The sequence below is a fragment of the Nerophis ophidion genome, linkage group LG11 (assembly GCF_033978795.1).
Source record: "Nerophis ophidion isolate RoL-2023_Sa linkage group LG11, RoL_Noph_v1.0, whole genome shotgun sequence".
NCBI lineage: Eukaryota > Metazoa > Chordata > Actinopteri > Syngnathiformes > Syngnathidae > Nerophis > Nerophis ophidion.
The window spans coordinates 2544054-2564709 of NC_084621.1; the positions used below are offsets into that span (position 1 = coordinate 2544054).

A 20656-nucleotide genomic window follows, 5' to 3' on the forward strand; every position below is an offset into this window, starting at 1 on the left:
GAGCAGGTCATATATCAGTGGTGAGCAGCTATTGAGACAATAATACAGGAGCTGAATTTCTCCACTCTACTTTATACAGTGGGGCAAAACATTTATTCAGCCAATGATTGTGCAACTTCTCCCACTTAAAATGATGACAGAGGTCTGTCATTTTCATCATAGGTACACAGAATGTGAAAAAAAAATCTAGGAATTCACATTTTAGGAATTTTAAAGAATTTATTTGTAAATGATGGTGGAAAATAAGTATTTGGTCAACCATTCAAAGCTCTCACTGATGGAAGGAGGTTTTGGCTCAAAATTTCACGATACATGGCCCCATTCATTATTTCCTTAACACGGATCAATCGTCCTGCAAACTTAGCAGAAAAACAGCCCCAAAGCATGATGTTTCCACCCCCATGCTTCACAGTAGGTGTGGTGTTCTTGGGATGCAACTCAGTATTCTTCTTCCTCCAAACACGACTGTCACACCCCGCCTGGGGTGAAGATAATGTAATCTTTGCAAACTGGACTTTAAATCAAGGATGCCAAGGCACGCAGTGGTCACAGTTTACAAACATTTATTTAAAATCCCAAAAAGTGTCAAGAGGTGAACAAAAACAGGAAGACAAAACACCCACAATCTCAGTAGTTGGTTTGATGTATGAACCTCGAAACTCTTGGTCAGGACCGACAACCTCCTCTGGCAGTGACAGACAGCAGACTACAGAAACATGACATTTCCCCCACTTAAAAAGCCCATAGCTGAGACCAATTTGACAGGGGGAATTAAGAAATCAGTTATTTTGTAATTTACACCATAAGTAACTATCACATGTCTAAAAAGTATTCACATTGTACTTTTGTATTTGTAAAGCAGTCATTTTTGTACCCAGTGTATTCAGGCTTAGAAAACACAACTTTCAAATGTCCAGTGTCCCTCTTCAACACCCAGTTACTGACAATCATGGTTTGGCCCAAATTAGGCCTAATTAGTCCAAGCAGGTGTGCTCACCTACATAAAGGCCTCAGCCCCTTCCTGACTCTTTTAGCCACACCTTCAGAGCCATGGTGAGTGACAGGTTGCAACTTGTTTGTGGAGCATGCTGTTTGTAGTGTGTCAATGTTGAGCTTCTTAATAAATGTTTGAGAGGAAGCCAAAGGTCAAACTGTCACAACGACCGGTTGAGTTTATACCATCTGACCACATGACATTCTCCCAATCCTCTGCTGTGTCATCCATGTATCCATTTTGGTATAAGTTTCAAGTTTATTGTTCTTCGGTCAATGGTCAACAAAGCAAAAAAAAAAACAGTTGTACATTCATAGATTGAAAATAAAAAGTTGTACATTCATAGATTGAAAATAAAAAATGTTACAGACCGAAAGGGTTTAGGCTGAAGTTAAACACTTATTGTGCCTAACCCTATAAACAATTTCAAGTACAAAATAAACTTCCGAAAGTTATAAAAAGTCCTTTGCACAACTTATTATAAATACACATTATAAACATAAACAACATGAACGTAGTTCAATTTTATACACAGTACAGGCATGTGAAATATCCGTGTGTACATATAGACCTTTGCACTAATATATACAATATATACAAACAATTGTACTTCTATTATTATTTATATCTCATGTTTAATTTTTAATTAACATTAATCATAGTATTAACTACAAACCCAACTCGTCATGTAAAAGAAAGCATGCCCTAATTATTTTAAAACCTCTTCTCACTCCGGCACTTACCAAAGGTATGCAGTAAAAATTTGAGTGTGATGTAAGCTTGGACCTTAAATCCTCCTGAATAGCTCTTAATCTTCTTTCCTTTATGCGATTTCAAATTACCGATAATGAAATCAGCCTCCTCCATTTTGAAAATGCTGACAGGGGAAGTGTCACTCGTGATGTCACCAGTTTGACCAGGCGGTAATACTAAGCATGCGCTAATTATTTTGGGAAGGGAGTTTGACCCGGCAGTAATTCAAGGCAGGCGCATACTATATGTCCTGCGGCAATTCAAGGAAATATGGTATATCATGATTGATTGAAACTTTTATTAGTAGATTTCAGAGCACAGTACATATATATTCCGTACAATTGACCACTAAATGGTAACACCCGAATACGTTTTTCAACTTGTTTAAGTCGGGGTTAATCAATTCATTAATATAATTTAATAATTGAAAAAATGGCTTCACGGTGGACCAGGGGTTAGTGCGTCTGCCTCACAATACAAAGGTCCTGCAGTCCTGGATTCAATCCCAGGCTCAGGATCGTTCTGTGTGGAGTTTGCATGTTCTCCCCGTGACTGCGTGGGTTCCCTCCGGGTACTCCGGCTTCCTCCCACCTCCAAAGACATGCACCTGGGGATAGGTTGATTGGCAACACTAAAATTGGTCCTAGAGTGAGAATGTTGTCTGTCTATCTGTGTTGGCCCTGCGATGGGGTGGCGACTTGTCCAGGGTGTACACCGCCCTCCGCCCGATTGTAGCTGAGATAGGTGCCAGCGCCCACCGTGACCCCAAAAGGGAATAAGCAGTAGAAAATGGATGGAATATAATAATAATAATTGTATGCATGTTCCATAACCATTTGTTTTGATTGAACTTGGCAAATGTGGGGTGTAGTAATACATCCACACCACCAGATGGCGCCGCACACAATTGAAATACACTTACTCCACTTACTAACTCAATCGAGCTCATTTCCGTATTTACAAGCGGAGCGTGACGTCCCGAGTCTTGCAAAAATAAGGCTTCAAGGCGCAAATTCGGGGCTTTTTTTAAATTCACCACTGCGGGTGACCACCATGATATCTTTTAAAGCTTTTCTCAACGAGAAACTGGCGGCGGTGGCGGAGGAGATATTCGGGGCCGTCGAAAAGACAATAGACGAGTACAAAGAGGAGATATGCCGTATGAAGGACCAGGAGATAGGCCGCCTTAGGATGCAGCTCAAACTCATCAAGACAGGTTGGTGCTAATGAAATATGACAACATCTATGTATGTATGTATGTATGTATGTATGTATGTATGTATGTATGTATGCATGCCGTATGAAGGACCAGGAGATAGGCCGCCTTAGGATGCAGCTCAAACTCATCAAGACAGGTTGGTGCTAATGAAATATGACAACATCTATGTATGTATGTATGTATGTATGTATGTATGTATGTATGTATGCATGCCGTATGAAGGACCAGGAGATAGGCCGCCTTCGGATGCAGCTCAAGCTCATCAAGACAGGTTGGTGCTAATGAAATATGACAACATCTATCTATCTATCTATGTATGTGTGTATGCATGTATGTATGTATGTATGTATGTATGTATGTATGTATGCATGCATACCGTATGAAGGACCAGGAGATAGGCCGCCTTAGGATGCAGCTCAAGCTCATCAAGACAGGTTGGTGCTAATGAAATATGACAACATCTATCTATCTATCTATGTATGTGTGTATGCATGTATGCATGTATGTATGTATGTATGTATGTATGTATGTATGTATGTATGTATGTATGTATGTATGTATGCATGCCGTATGAAGGACCAGGAGATAGGCCGCCTTAGGATGCAGCTCAAACTCATCAAGACAGGTTGGTGCTAATGAAATATGACAACATCTATCTATCTATCTATCTATGTATGTATGTATGTATGTATGTATGTATGTATGTATGTATGTATGTATGTATGCATGCATACCGTATGAAGGACCAGGAGATAGGCCGCCTTAGGATGCAGCTCAAGCTCATCAAGACAGGTTGGTGCTAATGAAATATGACAACATCTATCTATCTATCTATGTATGTGTGTATGCATGTATGCATGTATGTATGTATGTATGTATGTATGTATGTATGCATGTATGTATGTATGTATGTATGCATGCCGTATGAAGGACCAGGAGATAGGCCGCCTTAGGATGCAGCTCAAACTCATCAAGACAGGTTGGTGCTAATGAAATATGACAACATCTATGTACGTATGTACTCAAGTTTATTGTTCTTCGGTCAATGGTCAACAAAGCAAACAAACAGTTGTACATTCATACATTGAAAATAAAAAGTTGTACATTCATAGATTGAAAATAAAAAAATGTTACAGACCGAAAGGGTTTAGGCGAAGTTAAACACTTATTGCGCCTAACCCTATAAACAATTTCAAGTACAAAATAAACTTCCGAAAGTTATAAAATGTCCTTTGCACAACCTATTATAAATACACATTATAAACAACATTATAAACAACATGAACATAGTTCAATTTTATACACAGTACAGGCATGTGAAATATCCCTGTGTACATATAGACCTTTGCACTAATTATATATACAAAATATACAAACAATTGTACTTTTATTATTATTTATATCTCATTTTTAATTAACATTAATCATAGTATTCAGTACAATGTTAATTCAAGAGTGATATATTTTTTCAAGACATTGGTCTTAAAGTGTTTTTTAAATGTGTGAATGGAACTGGAACATTTTAAGGAATCATCCAAGCTGTTCCACAGTTGAACTCCTCTAACAGAAACACATCTACTTTTTAAGCTTGTTCTTATTTTTGCTACATACATACTTACATACATACATACATACATGCATACATACATACATACATGTATGTATGTATGCATGCCGTATGAAGGACCAGGAGATAGGCCTCCTTAGGATGCAGCTCAAGCTTATCAAGACAGGTTGGTGCTAATGAAATATGACAACATCTATGTATGTATGTATGTATGTATGTATGTATGTATGTATGTATGTATGTATGTATGCATGCCGTATGAAGGACCAGGAGATAGGCCGACTTAGGATGCAGCTCAAACTCATCAAGACAGGTTGGTGCTAATGAAATATGACAACATCTATGTATGTATGTATGTATGTATGTATGTATGTATGTATGTATGCATGCCGTATGAAGGATCAGGAGATAGGCCGCCTTCGGATGCAGCTCAAGCTCATCAAGACAGGTTGGTGCTAATGAAATATGACATGTATGTATGTATGTATGTATGTATGTATGTATGTATGTATGTATGTATGTATGTATGTATGTATGTATGTATGTATGTATGTATGTATGTATGTATGCATGCCGTATGAAGGACCAGGAGATAGGCCGCCTTAGGATGCAGCTCAAACTCATCAAGACAGGTTGGTGCTAATGAAATATGACAACATCTATCTATGTATGTATGTATGTATGTATGTATGCATGCCGTATGAAGGACCAGGAGATAGGCCGCCTTAGGATGCAGCTCAAACTCATCAAGACAGGTTGGTGCTAATGAAATATGACAACATCTATCTATGTATGTATGTATGTATGTATGTATGCATGCCGTATGAAGGACCAGGAGATAGGCCGCCTTAGGATGCAGCTCAAGCTTATCAAGACAGGTTGGTGCTAATGAAATATGACAACATCTATCTATGTATGTATGTATGTATGTATGTATGTATGCATGCCGTATGAAGGACCAGGAGATAGGCCGCCTTAGGATGCAGCTCAAGCTTATCAAGACAGGTTGGTGCTAATGAAATATGACATCTATCTATGTATGTATGTATGTATGTATGTATGTATGTATGTATGTATGTATGTATGTATGTATGTATGCATGCCGTATGAAGGACCAGGAGATAGGCCGCCTTAGGATGCAGCTCAAGCTCATCAAGACAGGTTGGTGCTAATGAAATATGACATGTATGCATGTATGTATGTATGTATGCATGCCGTATGAAGGACCAGGAGATAGGCCGCCTTAGGATGCAGCTCAAGCTCATCAAGACAGGTTGGTGCTAATGAAATATGACAACATCTATCTATGTATGTATGTATGTATGTATGCATGCCGTATGAAGGACCAGGAGATAGGCCGCCTTAGGATGCAGCTCAAGCTCATCAAGACAGGTTGGTGCTAATGAAATATGACATGTATGCATGTATGTATGTATGTATGTATGTATGTATGTATGTATGTATGTATGTATGTATGCATGCCGTATGAAGGACCAGGAGATAGGCCGCCTTAGGATGCAGCTCAAGCTCATCAAGACAGGTTGGTGCTAATGAAATATGACATCTATCTATGTATGTATGTATGTATGTATGTATGTATGTATGTATGCATGCCGTATGAAGGACCAGGAGATAGGCCGCCTTAGGATGCAGCTCAAGCTCATCAAGACAGGTTGGTGCTAATGAAATATGACAACATCTATGTATGTATGTATGTATGTATGTATGTATGTATGTATGTATGTATGTATGCATGCATGCCATATAAAGGACCAGGAGATAGGCCGCCTTAGGATGCAGCTCAAGCTCATCAAGACAGGTTGGTGCTAATGTAATATGACAACATCTATGTATGTATGTATGCATGTATGTATGTATGCATGCCATATAAAGGACCAGGAGATAGGCCGCCTTAGGATGCAGCTCAAGCTCATCAAGACAGGTTGGTGCTAATGAAATATGACAACATCTATCTATGTATGTATGTATGTATGTATGTATGCATGCCGTATGAAGGACCAGGAGATAGGCCTCCTTAGGATGCAGCTCAAGCTTATCAAGACAGGTTGGTGCCAATGAAATATGACAACATCTATCTATGTATGTATGTATGTATGTATGCATGCCGTATGAAGGACCAGGAGATAGGCCGCCTTCGGATGCAGCTCAAGCTCATCAAGACAGGTTTGTGCTGATGAAATATGACAACATCTATGTATGTATGTATATATACAGTGAAGAAAATAAGTATTTGAACACCCTGCTATTTTGCAAGTTCTCTCACTTAGAAATCATGGAGGGGTCTGACATTTTCACGGTAGGTGCATGTCCACGGTATGAGAGCTAACCTGAAAAGAAAAATCCAGAAATCACAATCTATGATTTTTTTAACAATTTATTGGTGTGATACAGCTGAAAATAAGTATTTGAACACCAACATTAATATTTGGTAGAGTAGCCTTTGTTTGCAATTACAGAGGTGAAACGCTTCCTGTAGTTCTTCACCAGGTGTGCACAGACTGCAGGAGGGATTTTGGCCCACTCCTCCACAAAGATCTTCTCTAGATCAGTCCGGTTTCTGGGCTGTCGCTGAGTAACACAGACTTTCAGCTCTCTCCAAAAAATTTCAATTGAATTTAGGTCTGGAGACTGGCTAGCCCACTCCAGAACCTTGATATGGTTCTTACGAAGCCACTTCTTGGTTTTCCTGGCTGTGTGCTTTGGGTCATTGTCATGTTGGAAGATCAGGACGGCGTGGCGCAGTGGGAGAGTGGCCGCGCGCAACCCGAGGGTCCCTGGTTCAATCCCCACCTAGTACCAAGCTCATCACCTCCGTTGTGTCCTTGAGCAAGACACTTCACCCTTGCTCCTGATGGGTGCTGGTTAGCGCCTTGCATGGCAGCTCCCTCCATCAGTGTGTGAATGTGTGTGTGAATGGGTAAATGTGGAAGTAGTGTCAAAGCGCTTTGAGTACCTTGAAGGTAGAAAAGCGCTATACAAGTACAACCTGTTTATTTATAGAATAGAAAGTACTTTATTGATCCTTGGGGGAAATTCAGCACCACAGTTCTCTCACGATAAACAATAATACTAATAAAAAATCTATGCCATATACTATATATATTATATATAATATATAAATGGGTAAATGGGTTGTACTTGTATAGCGCTTTTCTACCTTCAAGGTACTCAAAGCGCTTTGACACTACTTCCACATTTACCCATTCACACACTGATGGAGAGAGCTGCCATGCAAGGCGCCAACCAGCACCCATCAGGAGCAAGGGTGAAGTGTCTTGCTCAGGACACAACGGACGTGACGATGTTGGTACTCAGTGGGATTTGAACCAAGGACCCTCGGGTTGCGGACGGCCACTCTTCCACCGCGCCACGCCGTCCCTTTATATGAATAATATAAATATATTCTACATTTTGCTAGACATTTATCTTCTCTGATATCAACAAAAGCTCCTCATCCCACCCCCCGGATTGTAAATAATGTAAATAATTCAATGTATATACTATGATGATTAACCTGTGTGATGACTGTATTATGTTGATAGTATATATTTGTACCATGAATTGATTAACGTGGACCCCGACTTAAACAAGCTGAAAAATGTATTCGGGTGTTACCATTTAGTGGTTAATTGTATGGAATATGTACTAAACTGTGCAATCTACTAATAAAAATATCAATCAATTAATCAATCAATTCAATGATCTGACCGAGGGAAGGAGGTTTTTGGCCAAAATCTCACAATACATGGCTGCAGTCATCTTCTTAATACAGTACAATTGTGCTGTCCCATGAGCAGAAAAACACCCCCAAAGCATATTGCTACCACCCCCATGCTTCACAGTAGGTATGGTGTTCTTGGGATGGTACGCATCATTCTTCTTCCTCCAAACACGCATGGTGGAATTCTGAGCAAAAAGGTCAATTTTAGTCTCATCTGTCCACAAAACTTTCTCCCATGACTCCTCTGGATCATCCAAATGGTCATTGGCAAACTTAAGACGGGCCTTAACATGTGCTGGTTTAAGCAGGGGAACCTTCCGTGCCATGCATGGTTTTAAACCATGACGTCTTAGTGTATTACCAAGTCCTGCCGTGTAGTCCTGGGCTGATTCCTCACCTTTTGTAGCATCATTGAGACCCCACCAGGTGATATCTTGCATGGGGCTCCAGTCCGATTGAGATTGACCGTCATGTTTAGCTTCTTCCATTTTCTAATGATTGCTCCAACAGTGGACCTTTTTTCCACCAAGCTGCTTGGCAATTTCTCCGTAGCCCTTTCCATCTTTGTGGAGTTGTACAATTTGGTCTTTGGACAGCTCTTTGCTCTTAGCCATGCTGAATGTTTGGGTCTTACTGATTGTATGGGGTGGACAGGTGTCTTTATGCAGCTAACGACCTCACACAGGTGCATCTGATTCAGGATAATACAGTGGAGTGGAGGACTTTTTAAGGTGGACTAACAGGTCTTTGAGGGTCAGAATTCTAGCTGATAGACAGGTGTACAAATACTTATTTTCAGCTGTATCGCACAAATAAATTGTTAAAAAATCATAGATTTTGATTTCTGGATTTTTCTTTTTAGGTTATCTCTCATACAGTGGACATGCACCTACTGTGAAAATTTCAGACCCCTCCATGATTTTTAAGTGGGAGAACTTGCAAAATAGCAGGGTGTTCAAATACTTATTTACTTGACTGTATGTATAATCGCATCCATGAATTGATTAACGTGGACCCCGACTTAAACAAGTTGAAAAACTTACTCGGGTGTTACCATTTAGTGGTCAATTGTACGGAATATGTACTGAACTGTGCAATCTACTAATAAAAGTATCAATCAATCCTTCAATTTAGATCCATGCATTGGAGTAGAACTGCAGGAGCACACCCATCACCACCAGCCTCCTCCTCCACCTCAGCAGCAGGATGAAGCAGCAGCAGCAGCAGCAGACATGGAGGCCCCACACAGTGAAGAGGAAGCCAGCAGCAGCAGTTTGGAGCATTTTAATGAGCCTGCTCGGGTGAAGACGGAGCCCCAAAGGAACCACAAGGAGTTCTGGCTGGGCCACGGCTCCGAGGAGCAGCTGGAGGATTTGGAGTCGGACATTAAAGACTTCATGTCCACCGCCTCCAGCGTGAAGAACAGTTTGCAGGACCTCCCGGCTCTGCCCTTCTATTTGTACCACAACAGCATGGGCGAGGAGGGCAAGGAGAAGCCCTACGGCTGCAGCGTTTGCGAAAAGCGCTTCGCCAACTGCTCCCACCTGGCTGCTCACATCAGGACGCACACGGGCGAGAGGCCCTACAGGTGTGACATATGCAGGAAGAGCTTCGTCACCACCAGTGCCCTCAACAGACACCAGACCATACACACCGAGGGCAAACACTACGTGTGCATTTACTGCAGTAAAGCCTTTAAATGGATGGAGTCTCTTGGCAGGCATGTGAGAATTGCGCACAAGAGACATAACGCCCCTGAATGACCTCACATTTATTTCAAATAAGTAGTCAGTTTAATTGTGTACACAATTGAGGGTTTGAATAGGGGTTCATGGACTCATGCGTCAGTAGTAAAAAGAACAATCCATCCATTTTTGATACTCTTTCGCTCCATTGGGTTCATCTGTAAGGTGAGGCCTTCCCCCAGCTGACATTTGGGGCGAAAGACAGGGTTAGAACTTGCAAACGTCACACATGAATGTTCCAATGGCGATTTAAAGTCCTACTGAAAGCCACTACTAGCGACCACGCAGTCTGATAGTTTATATATCAATGATGAAATATTAACATTGCAACACATGCCAATACGGCCGGTTTCCATCCATCCATCCATCTTCTTCCGCTTATCCGAGGTCGGGTCGCGGGGGCAGCAGCCTAAGCAGGGAAGCCCAGACTTCCCTCTCCCCAGCCACTTAGTCTAGCTCTTCCTGGGGGATCCCGAGGCGTTCCCAGGCCAGCCGGGAGACATAGTCTTCCCAACGTGTCCTGGGTCTTCCCCGTGGCCTCCTACCGGATGGACGTGCCCTAAACACCTCCCTAGGGAGGCGTTCGGGTGGCATCCTGACCAGATGCCCGAACCACCTCATCTGGCTCCTCTCCATGTGGAGGAGCAGCGGCTTTACTTTGAGTTCCTCCCGGATGACAGAGCTTCTCACCCTATCTCTAAGGGAGAGACCCGCCACCCGGTGGAGGAAACTCATTTGGGCCGCTTGTACCCGTGATCTTATCCTTTCGGTCATGACCCAAAGCTCATGACCATAGGTGAGGATGGGAACGTAGATCGACCGGTAAATTGAGAGCTTTGCCTTCCGGCTCAGCTCCTTCTTCACCACAACGGATCGGTACCGATCCGTACCAGTACGGCCGGTTTAGTTTATTAAATTGCAATTTTAAATTTCCCGTGAAGTATCCTGTTGAAAACGTCGCGGAATGATGACGCGTGACGTCACCGGTTGTAGCGGACATGTTCCTCCAGCACCCCTCACGGCTAAAAGTCGTCTCTTTTCACCGCATGATTACACAGTATTCTGGACATCTGTGTTGCTGAATCTTTTGCAATTTGTATAATTATTGATGGAGAAGTCAAAGAAGAAAGATGTAGGTGGGAAGCGGTGTATTGCAGCTGCCTTTAGCCACACACACAGCCGGTGTTTCTTTGTTTACATTCCCGAAGGGGAAGTTTTACTATGGAACAGAGCGGTCAAGTGAACATGGTTCCTGACCACATGTCAACCATAAGGTTTCGGTGAGAAAATTGTGGTAATAAGTCGGCTCTTACCGTAGACATGAGCGGAGCTTGCGTCCTCCTACAGCTGCGGATTCTCTTACTTCCTCACACTGGAGATACTGGCGGTCACCACACCCGTGGCCATACCCCTCCGACTTTCAGGCACCATATAATCTCACTTAAACACTAGTAACACAATAAGCAGATAAGGGATTTTCCAGAATGATCCTAGTAAATGTGCCTTTTTTTTTTCTCTTGTCCTTCACTCTCATTATCCTCATCCACGAATCTTTCATCCTCGCTCAAAATAATGGGGAAATCGTCGCTTTCTCGGTCCGAACCGCTCTCACTGCTGGTGGCCATGATTGTAAACAATGTGAGGAGCTCTTCAACCTGTGACATCACACGCACATCGTCTGCTACTTCCGGTACAGGCAAGGCTTTTTTATTAGCGACCAAAAGTTGCAAACTTTATCGTGGATGTTCTCTACTAAATCCTATCAGCAAAAATATGGCAATATCGCGAAATGATCAAGTATGACACATAGAATGGAGCTGCTATCCCCGTTTTAAATAAGAAAATCTCATTTCAGTAGGCCTTTAAACTGTGAGGCTGGGGCGCTAACCCTTGCCTACTGTGGCCTAAACATTGTGATGATAATTCATGCATCCACACTCTATACCAGTGGTTCTTCAAATTTTAAACAAGTACACCTCAGAAAAAAACTACTCTGCAAGTACCACCATAATGACCAACATTTAAAAATACAGTACAGTAGTAGGCATAAGTAGTCATAAAACACAATTTAAGAAGTATATTTCCTATTTTTGGCTGTTAACATTACAGACGGGCAACACGGTGGAGCAGGGGTTAGTGCATGTGCCTCACAATACGAAGGTCTTGAGTTTTCCTGGGTTTAATCCCGGGCTCAGTATCTTTCTGTGTGGAGTTTGCATGTCCTCCCCGTGACTGCGTGAGTTCCCTCCGGGTACTCCGGCTTCCTCCCACCTCCAAAGACATGCACCTGGGGATAGGCCCCTCCCACCTCCAAAGACATGCACCTGGGGATAGGCCCCTCCCACCTCCAAAGACATGCACCTGGGGATAGGCCCCTCCCACCTCCAAAGACATGCACCTGGGGATAGGTTGATTGGCAACACTAAATGGTCCCTAGTGTGTGAATGTTGTCTGTCTATCTGTGTTGGCCCTGCGATGGGGTGGCGACTTGTCCAGGGTGTACACCGCCTTCCGCCCGATTGTAGCTGAGATAGGTGCCAGCGCCCCCGAGACCCCAAAAGGGAATAAGCGGTAGAAAATGGATGGAATATAATAATAATAATTGTATGCATGTTCCATAACCAGGGTGTACGCCGCCTTCCGCCCTAATGCAGCTGAGATAGGCTGAGTAGAAAATGGATGGATGGAACATTACAGACAGTTTTAACAGTAACACTGTATTTGAATATAGGAAAATCAAACTACTTCAATCAAGTCATTATTTGCATAGCATGGTTTGAGAATCACTGCTCTACACAACTGTGTATACAATACAAACATGTCATGCTGATGTTCTGACCACTGTACCACTGTACTGCCCTAAACATAATATTTGTAAAGTCCAATTTAATGATTAAAATAAACAAGTGGCATCTATTTAAAAAGAGAGTTTGTATTGTTCTCCAGTAATAGTTTAGGCTTTAAAGAAGAAAATGCCAAAATTGACTACAAACCCTGTTTCCATATGAGTTGGGAAATTGTGTTAGATGTAAATATAAACAGAATACAATGATTTGCAAATCCTTTTCAACCCATATTCAGTTGAATATGCTACAAAGACAACATATTTGATGTTCTAACTCATAAACATTTTTTTTTTTGCAAATAATCATTAACTTTAGAATTTGATGCCAGCAACATGTGACAAAGAAGTTGGGAAAGGTGGCAATAAATACAGATAAGGTTGAGAAATACTCATCAAACACTTATTTGGAACATCCCACAGGTGTGCAGGCTAATTGGGAACAGGTGGGTGCCATGATTGGATATAAAAGCAGCTTCCATGAAATGCTAAGTAATTCACAAACAAGGATGGGGTGAGGGTCACCACTTTGTAAGCAAATTGTCGAACAGTTTTAGAACAACATTTCTCAACGAGCTATTGCAAGGAATTTAGGGATTTTACCATCTATGGTCCGTAAAATCATCAAAAGGTTCAGAGAATCTGGAGAAATCACTGCACGTAAGCGATAATATTACGGACTTTTGATCCCTCAGGCGGTACTGCATCAAAAACAGACATCAGTGTGTAAAGGATATCACCACATGGGCTCAGGAACACTTCATAAAACCACTGTCAGTAACTACAGTTGGTCGCTACATCTGTAAATGCAAGTTAAAATTCTGCTATGCAAAGCAAAACCCATTTATCAACAGCACCAAGGAACACCGCTGGCTTCGCTGGGGCCGAGCTCACCTAAGATGGACTGATGAAAAGTGTTCTGTGGTCTGACGAGTCCACATTTCAAATTATATTTGGAAACTGTGGACGTGGTGTCTTCCGGAACAAAGAGGAAAATAACCATCCGGATTGTTATAGGCGCAAAGTGTAAAAGCCAGCATGTGTGATGGTATGGGGGTGTATTAGTGCCCAAGGCATGGGTAACTTACACATCTGTGAAGGCACCATTAATGCTGAAAGGTCCATACAGGTTTTGGAGCAACATATGTTGTCATCCAAGCAACGTTATCATGGACGCCCCTGCTTCTTTCATCAAGACAATGCCAAGCCACGTGTTACAACAGCGTGGTTTCGTAGTAAAAGAGTGCGGGTACTTTTCTGGCCCGCCTGCACCTGTCTCCCATTGAAAATGTGTGTCGCATTATGAAGCGTAAAATACGACTAAAGCTCTACATAGAAAGAATTCCGCTTTCAAAGCTTCAACAATTAGTTTCCTCAGTTCCCAAACGTTTATTGAGTGTTGTTAAAAGAAAAGGTGATGTAACACAGTGGTGAACATGCCCTTTCCCAACTACGTTGGCACGTGTTGCAGCCATGAAATTCTAAGTTAATTATTATTTGCAAAAAAAAAAAATAAAGTTTATGAGTTTGAACATCAAATATGTGGTCTTTGTAGTGCATTCAACTGAATATGGGTTGAAAATGATTTGCAAATCATTGTATTCCGTTTATATTTCCCAACTCATATGGAAACGGGGTTTGTATATGAACAAGTGCAAACAATTTGTTTTGAAAGATTCCGGTCAAAATATGTACATTTTTGAAGAGATAAAATGTGTGCAACCAAAGTTGTAATTATATACTCAATGCGGCTGTTTACATTTGTATCGATATTAAAACCAAGTTATGATCAAGTTTGCTTTTTAATGTCGCTTTTGCGTTGATGGCAATTTCAGCACAATCCGGTAGGTGGCAGCAGCGACACGTCGTTGACAATTCGCAGTATTTACTGAAAGAAGGAATAAATCAATATGAGCTTCACTTCCTGGATCGCCGACTCCTTACAATCCAAAATGGTTAAAAATAGAAGTGAGGTAAGGTGAGCCTTAAATGGATTGTTTTTGGTAAGATATGAAACAGCTGGACTATTACTTTCTTGTTAGGCCTAAACACTGAAGTAGGAGTCGTAGAAATAACACTAAAGCTATATAGGCTCCCTCTGGCTGACATGAACATATTCATTCTTCATGTGGTAGATAATTGCATTTAATGCAGGACATTATTACAATTATTAATATCCCCTCATAAATTCTAAGTGAAGGTTTGTTTTAAAGGGATTTTTGACCGTAATTATTAGTCAACTTTGACCTCAGTCAATCTCCTTTTAAGGCAGGGTGTCGAACTCATTTTATATGGGGGGGCGGGGCTTGGGGCCTGACTGGTAAAATCACGGCATGATAACTTAAAAATAAAGACAACTTCAGATTGTTTTCTTTGTTAAAAACTAGAATAAGCACATTCTGAAAATGTACAAATCATAATGTTTTTTGGTTAGTTTTTTTTACACTTACATGTTGCGGTTAATCAATCAATCAATCAATGATTATTTATATAGCCCTAAATCACTAGTGTCTCAAAGGGCTGTACAAACCACAGCGACAAGGTTTTACTAATTACGTATAAAATACTACACGGTCTAGCTCCATCCTATCTTGCCGATTGTATTGTACCATATGTCCCGGCAGGAAATCTGCCTTCAAAAGACTCCGGCTTATTAGTGATTCCTAGAGCCCAAAAAAAGTCTGCGGGCTATAGAGCGTTTTCCGTTCGGGCTCCAGTACTCTGGAATGCCCTCCCGGTAACAGTTTGAGATGATACCTCAGTAGAAGCATTTAAGTCTCACCTTAAAACTCATTTGTATACTCTAGCCTTTAAATAGACCTCCTTTTTAGACCAGTTGATCTGCCGCTTCTTTTCTTTTTTCTCCTATGTCCCCCCCTCCCTTGTGGAGGGGGTCCGGTCCGATGACCATGGATGAAGTACTGGCTGTCCAGAGTCGAGACCCAGGATGGACCGCTCGTCGGGACCCAGGATGGACCGCTCGCCTGTGTATCGGTTGGGGACATCTCTACGCTGCTGGTCCGCCGCCGCTTGAGATGGTTTCCTGTGGACGGGACTCTCGCTCTTGGATCCGCTTTGAACTGAACTCTCGCGGCTGTGTTGGAGCCACTATGGATTGAACTTTCACAGTATCATGTTAGACCCGCTCGACATCCATTGCTTTCGGTCCCCTAGAGGGGGGGGGGGGTTGTCCACATCTGAGGTCCTCTCCAAGGTTTCTCATAGTCAGCATTGTCACTGGCGTCCCACTGGATGTGAATTCTCCCTGCCCACGGGGTGTGAGTTTTCCTTGCCCTTTTGTGGGTTCTTCCGAGGATGTTGTAGTCGTAATGATTTGTGCAGTCCTTTGAGACATTTGTGATTTGGGGCTATATAAATAAACATTGATTGATTGATTGATTGATTGACATCCTCAGTAGAGCCCACATAAGGGCAAGGAAAACACAATCAGTGGGACGTCGGTGACAATGATGACTATGAGAAACCTTGGAGAGGACCACATATGTGGGCAACCCCCCTCCCCCCTCTAGGGGACCGAAAGCAATGGATGTCGAGCGGGTCTAACATGATACTGTGAAAGTTCAATCCATAGTGGATCCAACACAACCGTGAGAGTCCAGTCCAAAGCGGATCCGAGACAGCAGCGAGACTCCCGTCCACAGTGGAGCCAGCAGGAAACCACCACAAGGGAGGCGGATCAGCAGTGCAGGGATGTCCCCAACCGATACACAGGCGAGCGGTCCATCCTGGGTCCCGACTCAGGACAGCCAGCACTTCATCCATGGCCACCGGACCGGACCCCCTCCAGTGGGACAGAGGAGAAAAAGAAAAGAAACGGCAGATCAACTGGTCTAAAAAGTCTATTTAAAGCCTAGAGTATACAAATGAGTTTTAACTAATAGCATTAGTTTAGTTTACGGTAGTCTTTATTTGAAGGGACAATGCACAGAAGCATTAAGATCAAAGACAGATATGTTCTGTACCAGATTATGGCTGAATAGCTCATTTCCATCTGCAGTCCCTGGATACCTTAAAGCAGGGGTCTCAAACACGCGGGCCACGGGCCAATTGCAACACACGAGACGTTATTTTGCGGCCCGCACCTTAATATGAAAATTTAATGTTGGTGCGGCCCGTGAGTTTTATTATTTATTTATTTATTTTATTTTTTTAATATCAATCCAACAAACCACTACACAACAATACCACAACAATGCAATCCAATTCCAAAACCAAACCTGAGCCAGCAACACTCAGAACTGCAATAAACAGAGCAATTGAGAGGAGACACAAACACGACAAAGAACAAACTAAAAGTAGTGAAACAAAAATGAATATTATCAACAACAGTATCAATATTAGTTATCATTTCAGCATAGCAGTGATTAAAAATCCCTCATTGACATTATCATTAGACATTTATAAAAAATAATAAAAAAGAACAATAGTGTCACAGTGGCTTACACTTGCATGGCATCTCATAAGCTGGACAACACACTGTGTCCAATGTTTTCACAAAGATAAAATAAGTCATATTTTTGGTTCCTTTAATAGTTAAAACAAATTTACATTATTGCAATCAGTTGATAAAACATTGTCCTTTACAATTATAAAAGTTTTTTTTTTTAAATCTACTACTCTGCTAGCATGTCAGCAGACTGGGGTAGATCCTGCTGAAATCTATGTATTGAATGAATACAGAATCGTTTTGAATCTGAAAAATATCATTTTTGAATCGAGAATCGCGTTGAATAGAAATAGGTAAGGGCTGCATGGGATTCTGGGTATTTGTTCTATTGTGGTTATGTTGTGTTACGGTGCGGATGTTCTCCCAAAATGTGTTTGTCATTCTTGTTTGGTGTGGGTTCACAGTGTGGCGCATATTTGTAACAGTGATAAAGTTGTTTGTACGGCCACCTTCAGTGTGACCTGTATGGCTGTTGATCAAGTATGTCTTGCAGTCACTTCCGTGGGTATGCAGAGGTCTCATACAATATGTGACTGGGCCGGCACGCTGTTTGCATGGTGGAGAAGCGGACGAGACGGCAGGTTGTCGAGGACGCTAAAGGCAGTGCCATCACGGCACGCCCTTAATATTGTTGTCCGGGTGAAAATCGAGAGAATGATTACCCCGGGAGATTGTCAGGAGGGGCACTGATATTCCGGCGTTTCCCGGAAAGATCTCGAGAGTTGGCAAGGATGTTGCTAGGGCGGGAAAGCCAATCAAAGAAGGCAAATTCATTAAAATTGCATGTTAGATTTTTTAAAGAAATCTTTTCCTGCAGCCCAGCCTCACCCAGTTTCTGCATCCAGTGGCCCCCAGGTAAATTGAGTTTGAGACCCCTGCCTTAAAGGGATACAAAAATCATACCATAGCATGTAATCAAATTAAGAAAAGTCATAAAATGCCCTTTCATGTACACGTACTTCATATAGAATACAACCACAGCTCATGTACATCATCACACAAAGACAATACATGCTCTTGTTCACAACTCTCATCATTTGTAAAAACAACCAGGATTTTAACAGACACACCTCACAATTTACAACAAAAATGCTGTCATGGATAAATATAATCCACATTAAGTTGATCTGTCAAACATAGTGCCCACCTTAGTGACCGTGTGAGCAGCTTTTCTACCTTTATTTGTCATTTTTTATACTTTCTGAATACATTATGTGATAATGTAACAACTCATCGGTGTTAATTTTCAATCTATCAAGATACAAAAATATATATATAAATCAAATTACAGGATGTTGTATATGTATTTTGCAAATTTTCCTCGACTGATGTACTAACATCATGTGGTTGATTTTTTTTTTACATATATGTATAATCTACATAGATACAAATAATTGTTACTGCGACATCTACTGGACTTATTTAGAATAGCAGTTTCTTTCATACATTTTTTGTACCTTTTTTATACTTGGCAAACTCCTCCCGCGGGCTTGATAAAATATGTTCGCGGGCCTGATCCGGCCCGCTGGTCATACGTTTGACACCCCTGTTTTAAGGTAATAGCAACTGACCTGCCGGTTATAGCTACTATGTGCTCACCAAGTTTGAAAACAATTGGATCGAAAATTTTATTATTATTTCTTAGTTTTGTGTGGTTTATTGTTTTTCCATGGCACCTATTATATTATTTTACTTTAATTTTATCTTGTCTATTGTCCATCATCATTATTTTAATTGACTTTAGTTTATTGGATTTTAGTATCACTTATAAAACGTTAATGGTTCGCTTTGCATTGCATTAGTTTGCTTTACTTTAACTTGTTTTATTACCTTTTTTTTGCGCACAAGTGTCCAAACCGCCAATATTTTTTTACTTTAGTTTAGTTCAGTGGGTCTCAATCTTTTTTCAAAACGTACCACCTCAGAAAAAACTTGGCTCTCCAATTACCATTACAATGGCCAACATTAAAATACAGTATTTTTTCAATCTTTGACATAACAAATGCCATCCATCCATCCATTTCCTACCGCTTGTCCCTTTTGAGGTCGCGGGGGGTGCTGGAGCCTATCTCAGCTGCATTTGGGCGGAAGGCGTTGTTTTTAGGCGGTGTTGCCAATCAACCCATCGCCCATTGTTAAACCAATACTCAAACGCTCATTGGAAGTTTTCATAGGAATTCATAACTGTGTGTAAATTCACGTTCAAATTCATGAAAATAATGGTTTGTTGCTTTGGTTTTGTTTAACACGAGTATCCAATATTGTAATGACATTTATCATTTAGAAAAAAGGAAATAGGTCGCCTTTAAAGGTAGTGTACATAAATAATGTGAGTGTTTACAAAAGTGTGTGTATACAGTACAGTATATATAATATATATGTATATATATATATATATGTAGGTGTGGGAAAAATCACAAGACTACTTCATCTCTACAGAACTGTTTCATGAGGGGGTTCCCTCAATATTCAGGAGATTTTAATGGAAGCATTCACATACAATGGTTTATATAGGGCACAGAGTGGGTGGGTACAGGCAGGCGTAGGGGCGTGGTGATTGGCTCATGTGTTACCTAGGAGGTGTTTCCGTCTGTGGCGGCATGTTGAAATGATTTCACTGCGCTTGTTGAGGGATGATAGATCTGGATGATATATAATAAACAGTTTCTCTTTTAAGCATAGGTTGCATCTTTTATTACCACTGTTGTAAGGTGTGCTGGATGCAAGAATTTGCCATGTTATTGAATATTCAACATTATTGTCTTTGAGGTCCCAAATGTACTTGCTGAGTTCTGTAGAATTCCGCAAAGTCTGGTTTCTAAAGGAGGCGTTGTGATCACAACGCCTCCTTTAGAAACATACAATGGTTTATTGTATGGCACTCTTATTATATAGGGCACTCCGTGCCCTATATAAACCATTGTATGTGAATGCTTCCATTAAAATCTCCTGATGATTGAGGGAACCCCTCATGAAACAGTTCTGTAGAGATGAAGTAGTCTTGTGATTTTTTTCCCCACACCTACATATTACGCTCTACCACGGTATCGAGCACTATTCTCTGGATAATCCAATCAAGACATAATATATATATATATATATATATATATATATATATATATATATATACACCTTTTTATTTTCTTTGACTTTTCTTTACCTCATATAATCCCGCTTTTATTCAATAATTATATATATTTTTTATTTATTTTGTATATGTTTTTAATTGGTATGTATTATTTATTTATTAAATGTTTACACATTTTTATATTCATTTACTTTTTTATTATTTATTTTTTTATTTTTTTTGTCTTTTTAAAATGTAT

At 41.0% G+C, this 20656-nt stretch overlaps 1 protein-coding gene across 4 annotated transcripts; it reads left to right on the forward strand.

Moving 5' to 3' along the window:
- Positions 1-66: 66 nt before the first annotated feature.
- LOC133561531 (adult enhancer factor 1-like) lies at positions 67-14401 on the forward strand. Of its 4 annotated transcripts, XM_061914867.1 has the most exons (3): positions 67-1053; positions 2817-2963; positions 9410-14401. In XM_061914867.1, the coding sequence occupies exons 2-3, from the start codon at positions 2909-2911 to the stop codon at positions 10036-10038; spliced, it is 684 nt and encodes a 227-aa protein (XP_061770851.1). In that variant the 5' UTR covers positions 67-1053; positions 2817-2908; the 3' UTR covers positions 10039-14401. The 4 variants fall into 4 exon arrangements, with proteins under 4 accessions (XP_061770851.1, XP_061770848.1, XP_061770849.1 ...); XM_061914864.1 differs by lacking the exon at positions 67-1053 and having other exon boundaries at positions 2669-2963; XM_061914865.1 differs by lacking the exons at positions 67-1053; positions 2817-2963 and adding an exon at positions 5208-5288.
- The last annotated feature ends 6255 nt before the right edge of the window (positions 14402-20656 follow it).

Excerpts from the sequence above, each read along its gene's own strand:
- LOC133561531 (XM_061914864.1), top strand. The coding sequence starts at position 2,801 with ATGATATCTTTTAAAGCTTTTCTCAACGAGAAACTGGCGGCGGTGGCG. Across the intron at positions 2,964-9,409 it reads GCTCAAACTCATCAAGACAG|ATCCATGCATTGGAGTAGAA; the intron begins GTTGGTGCTAAT and ends CCTTCAATTTAG.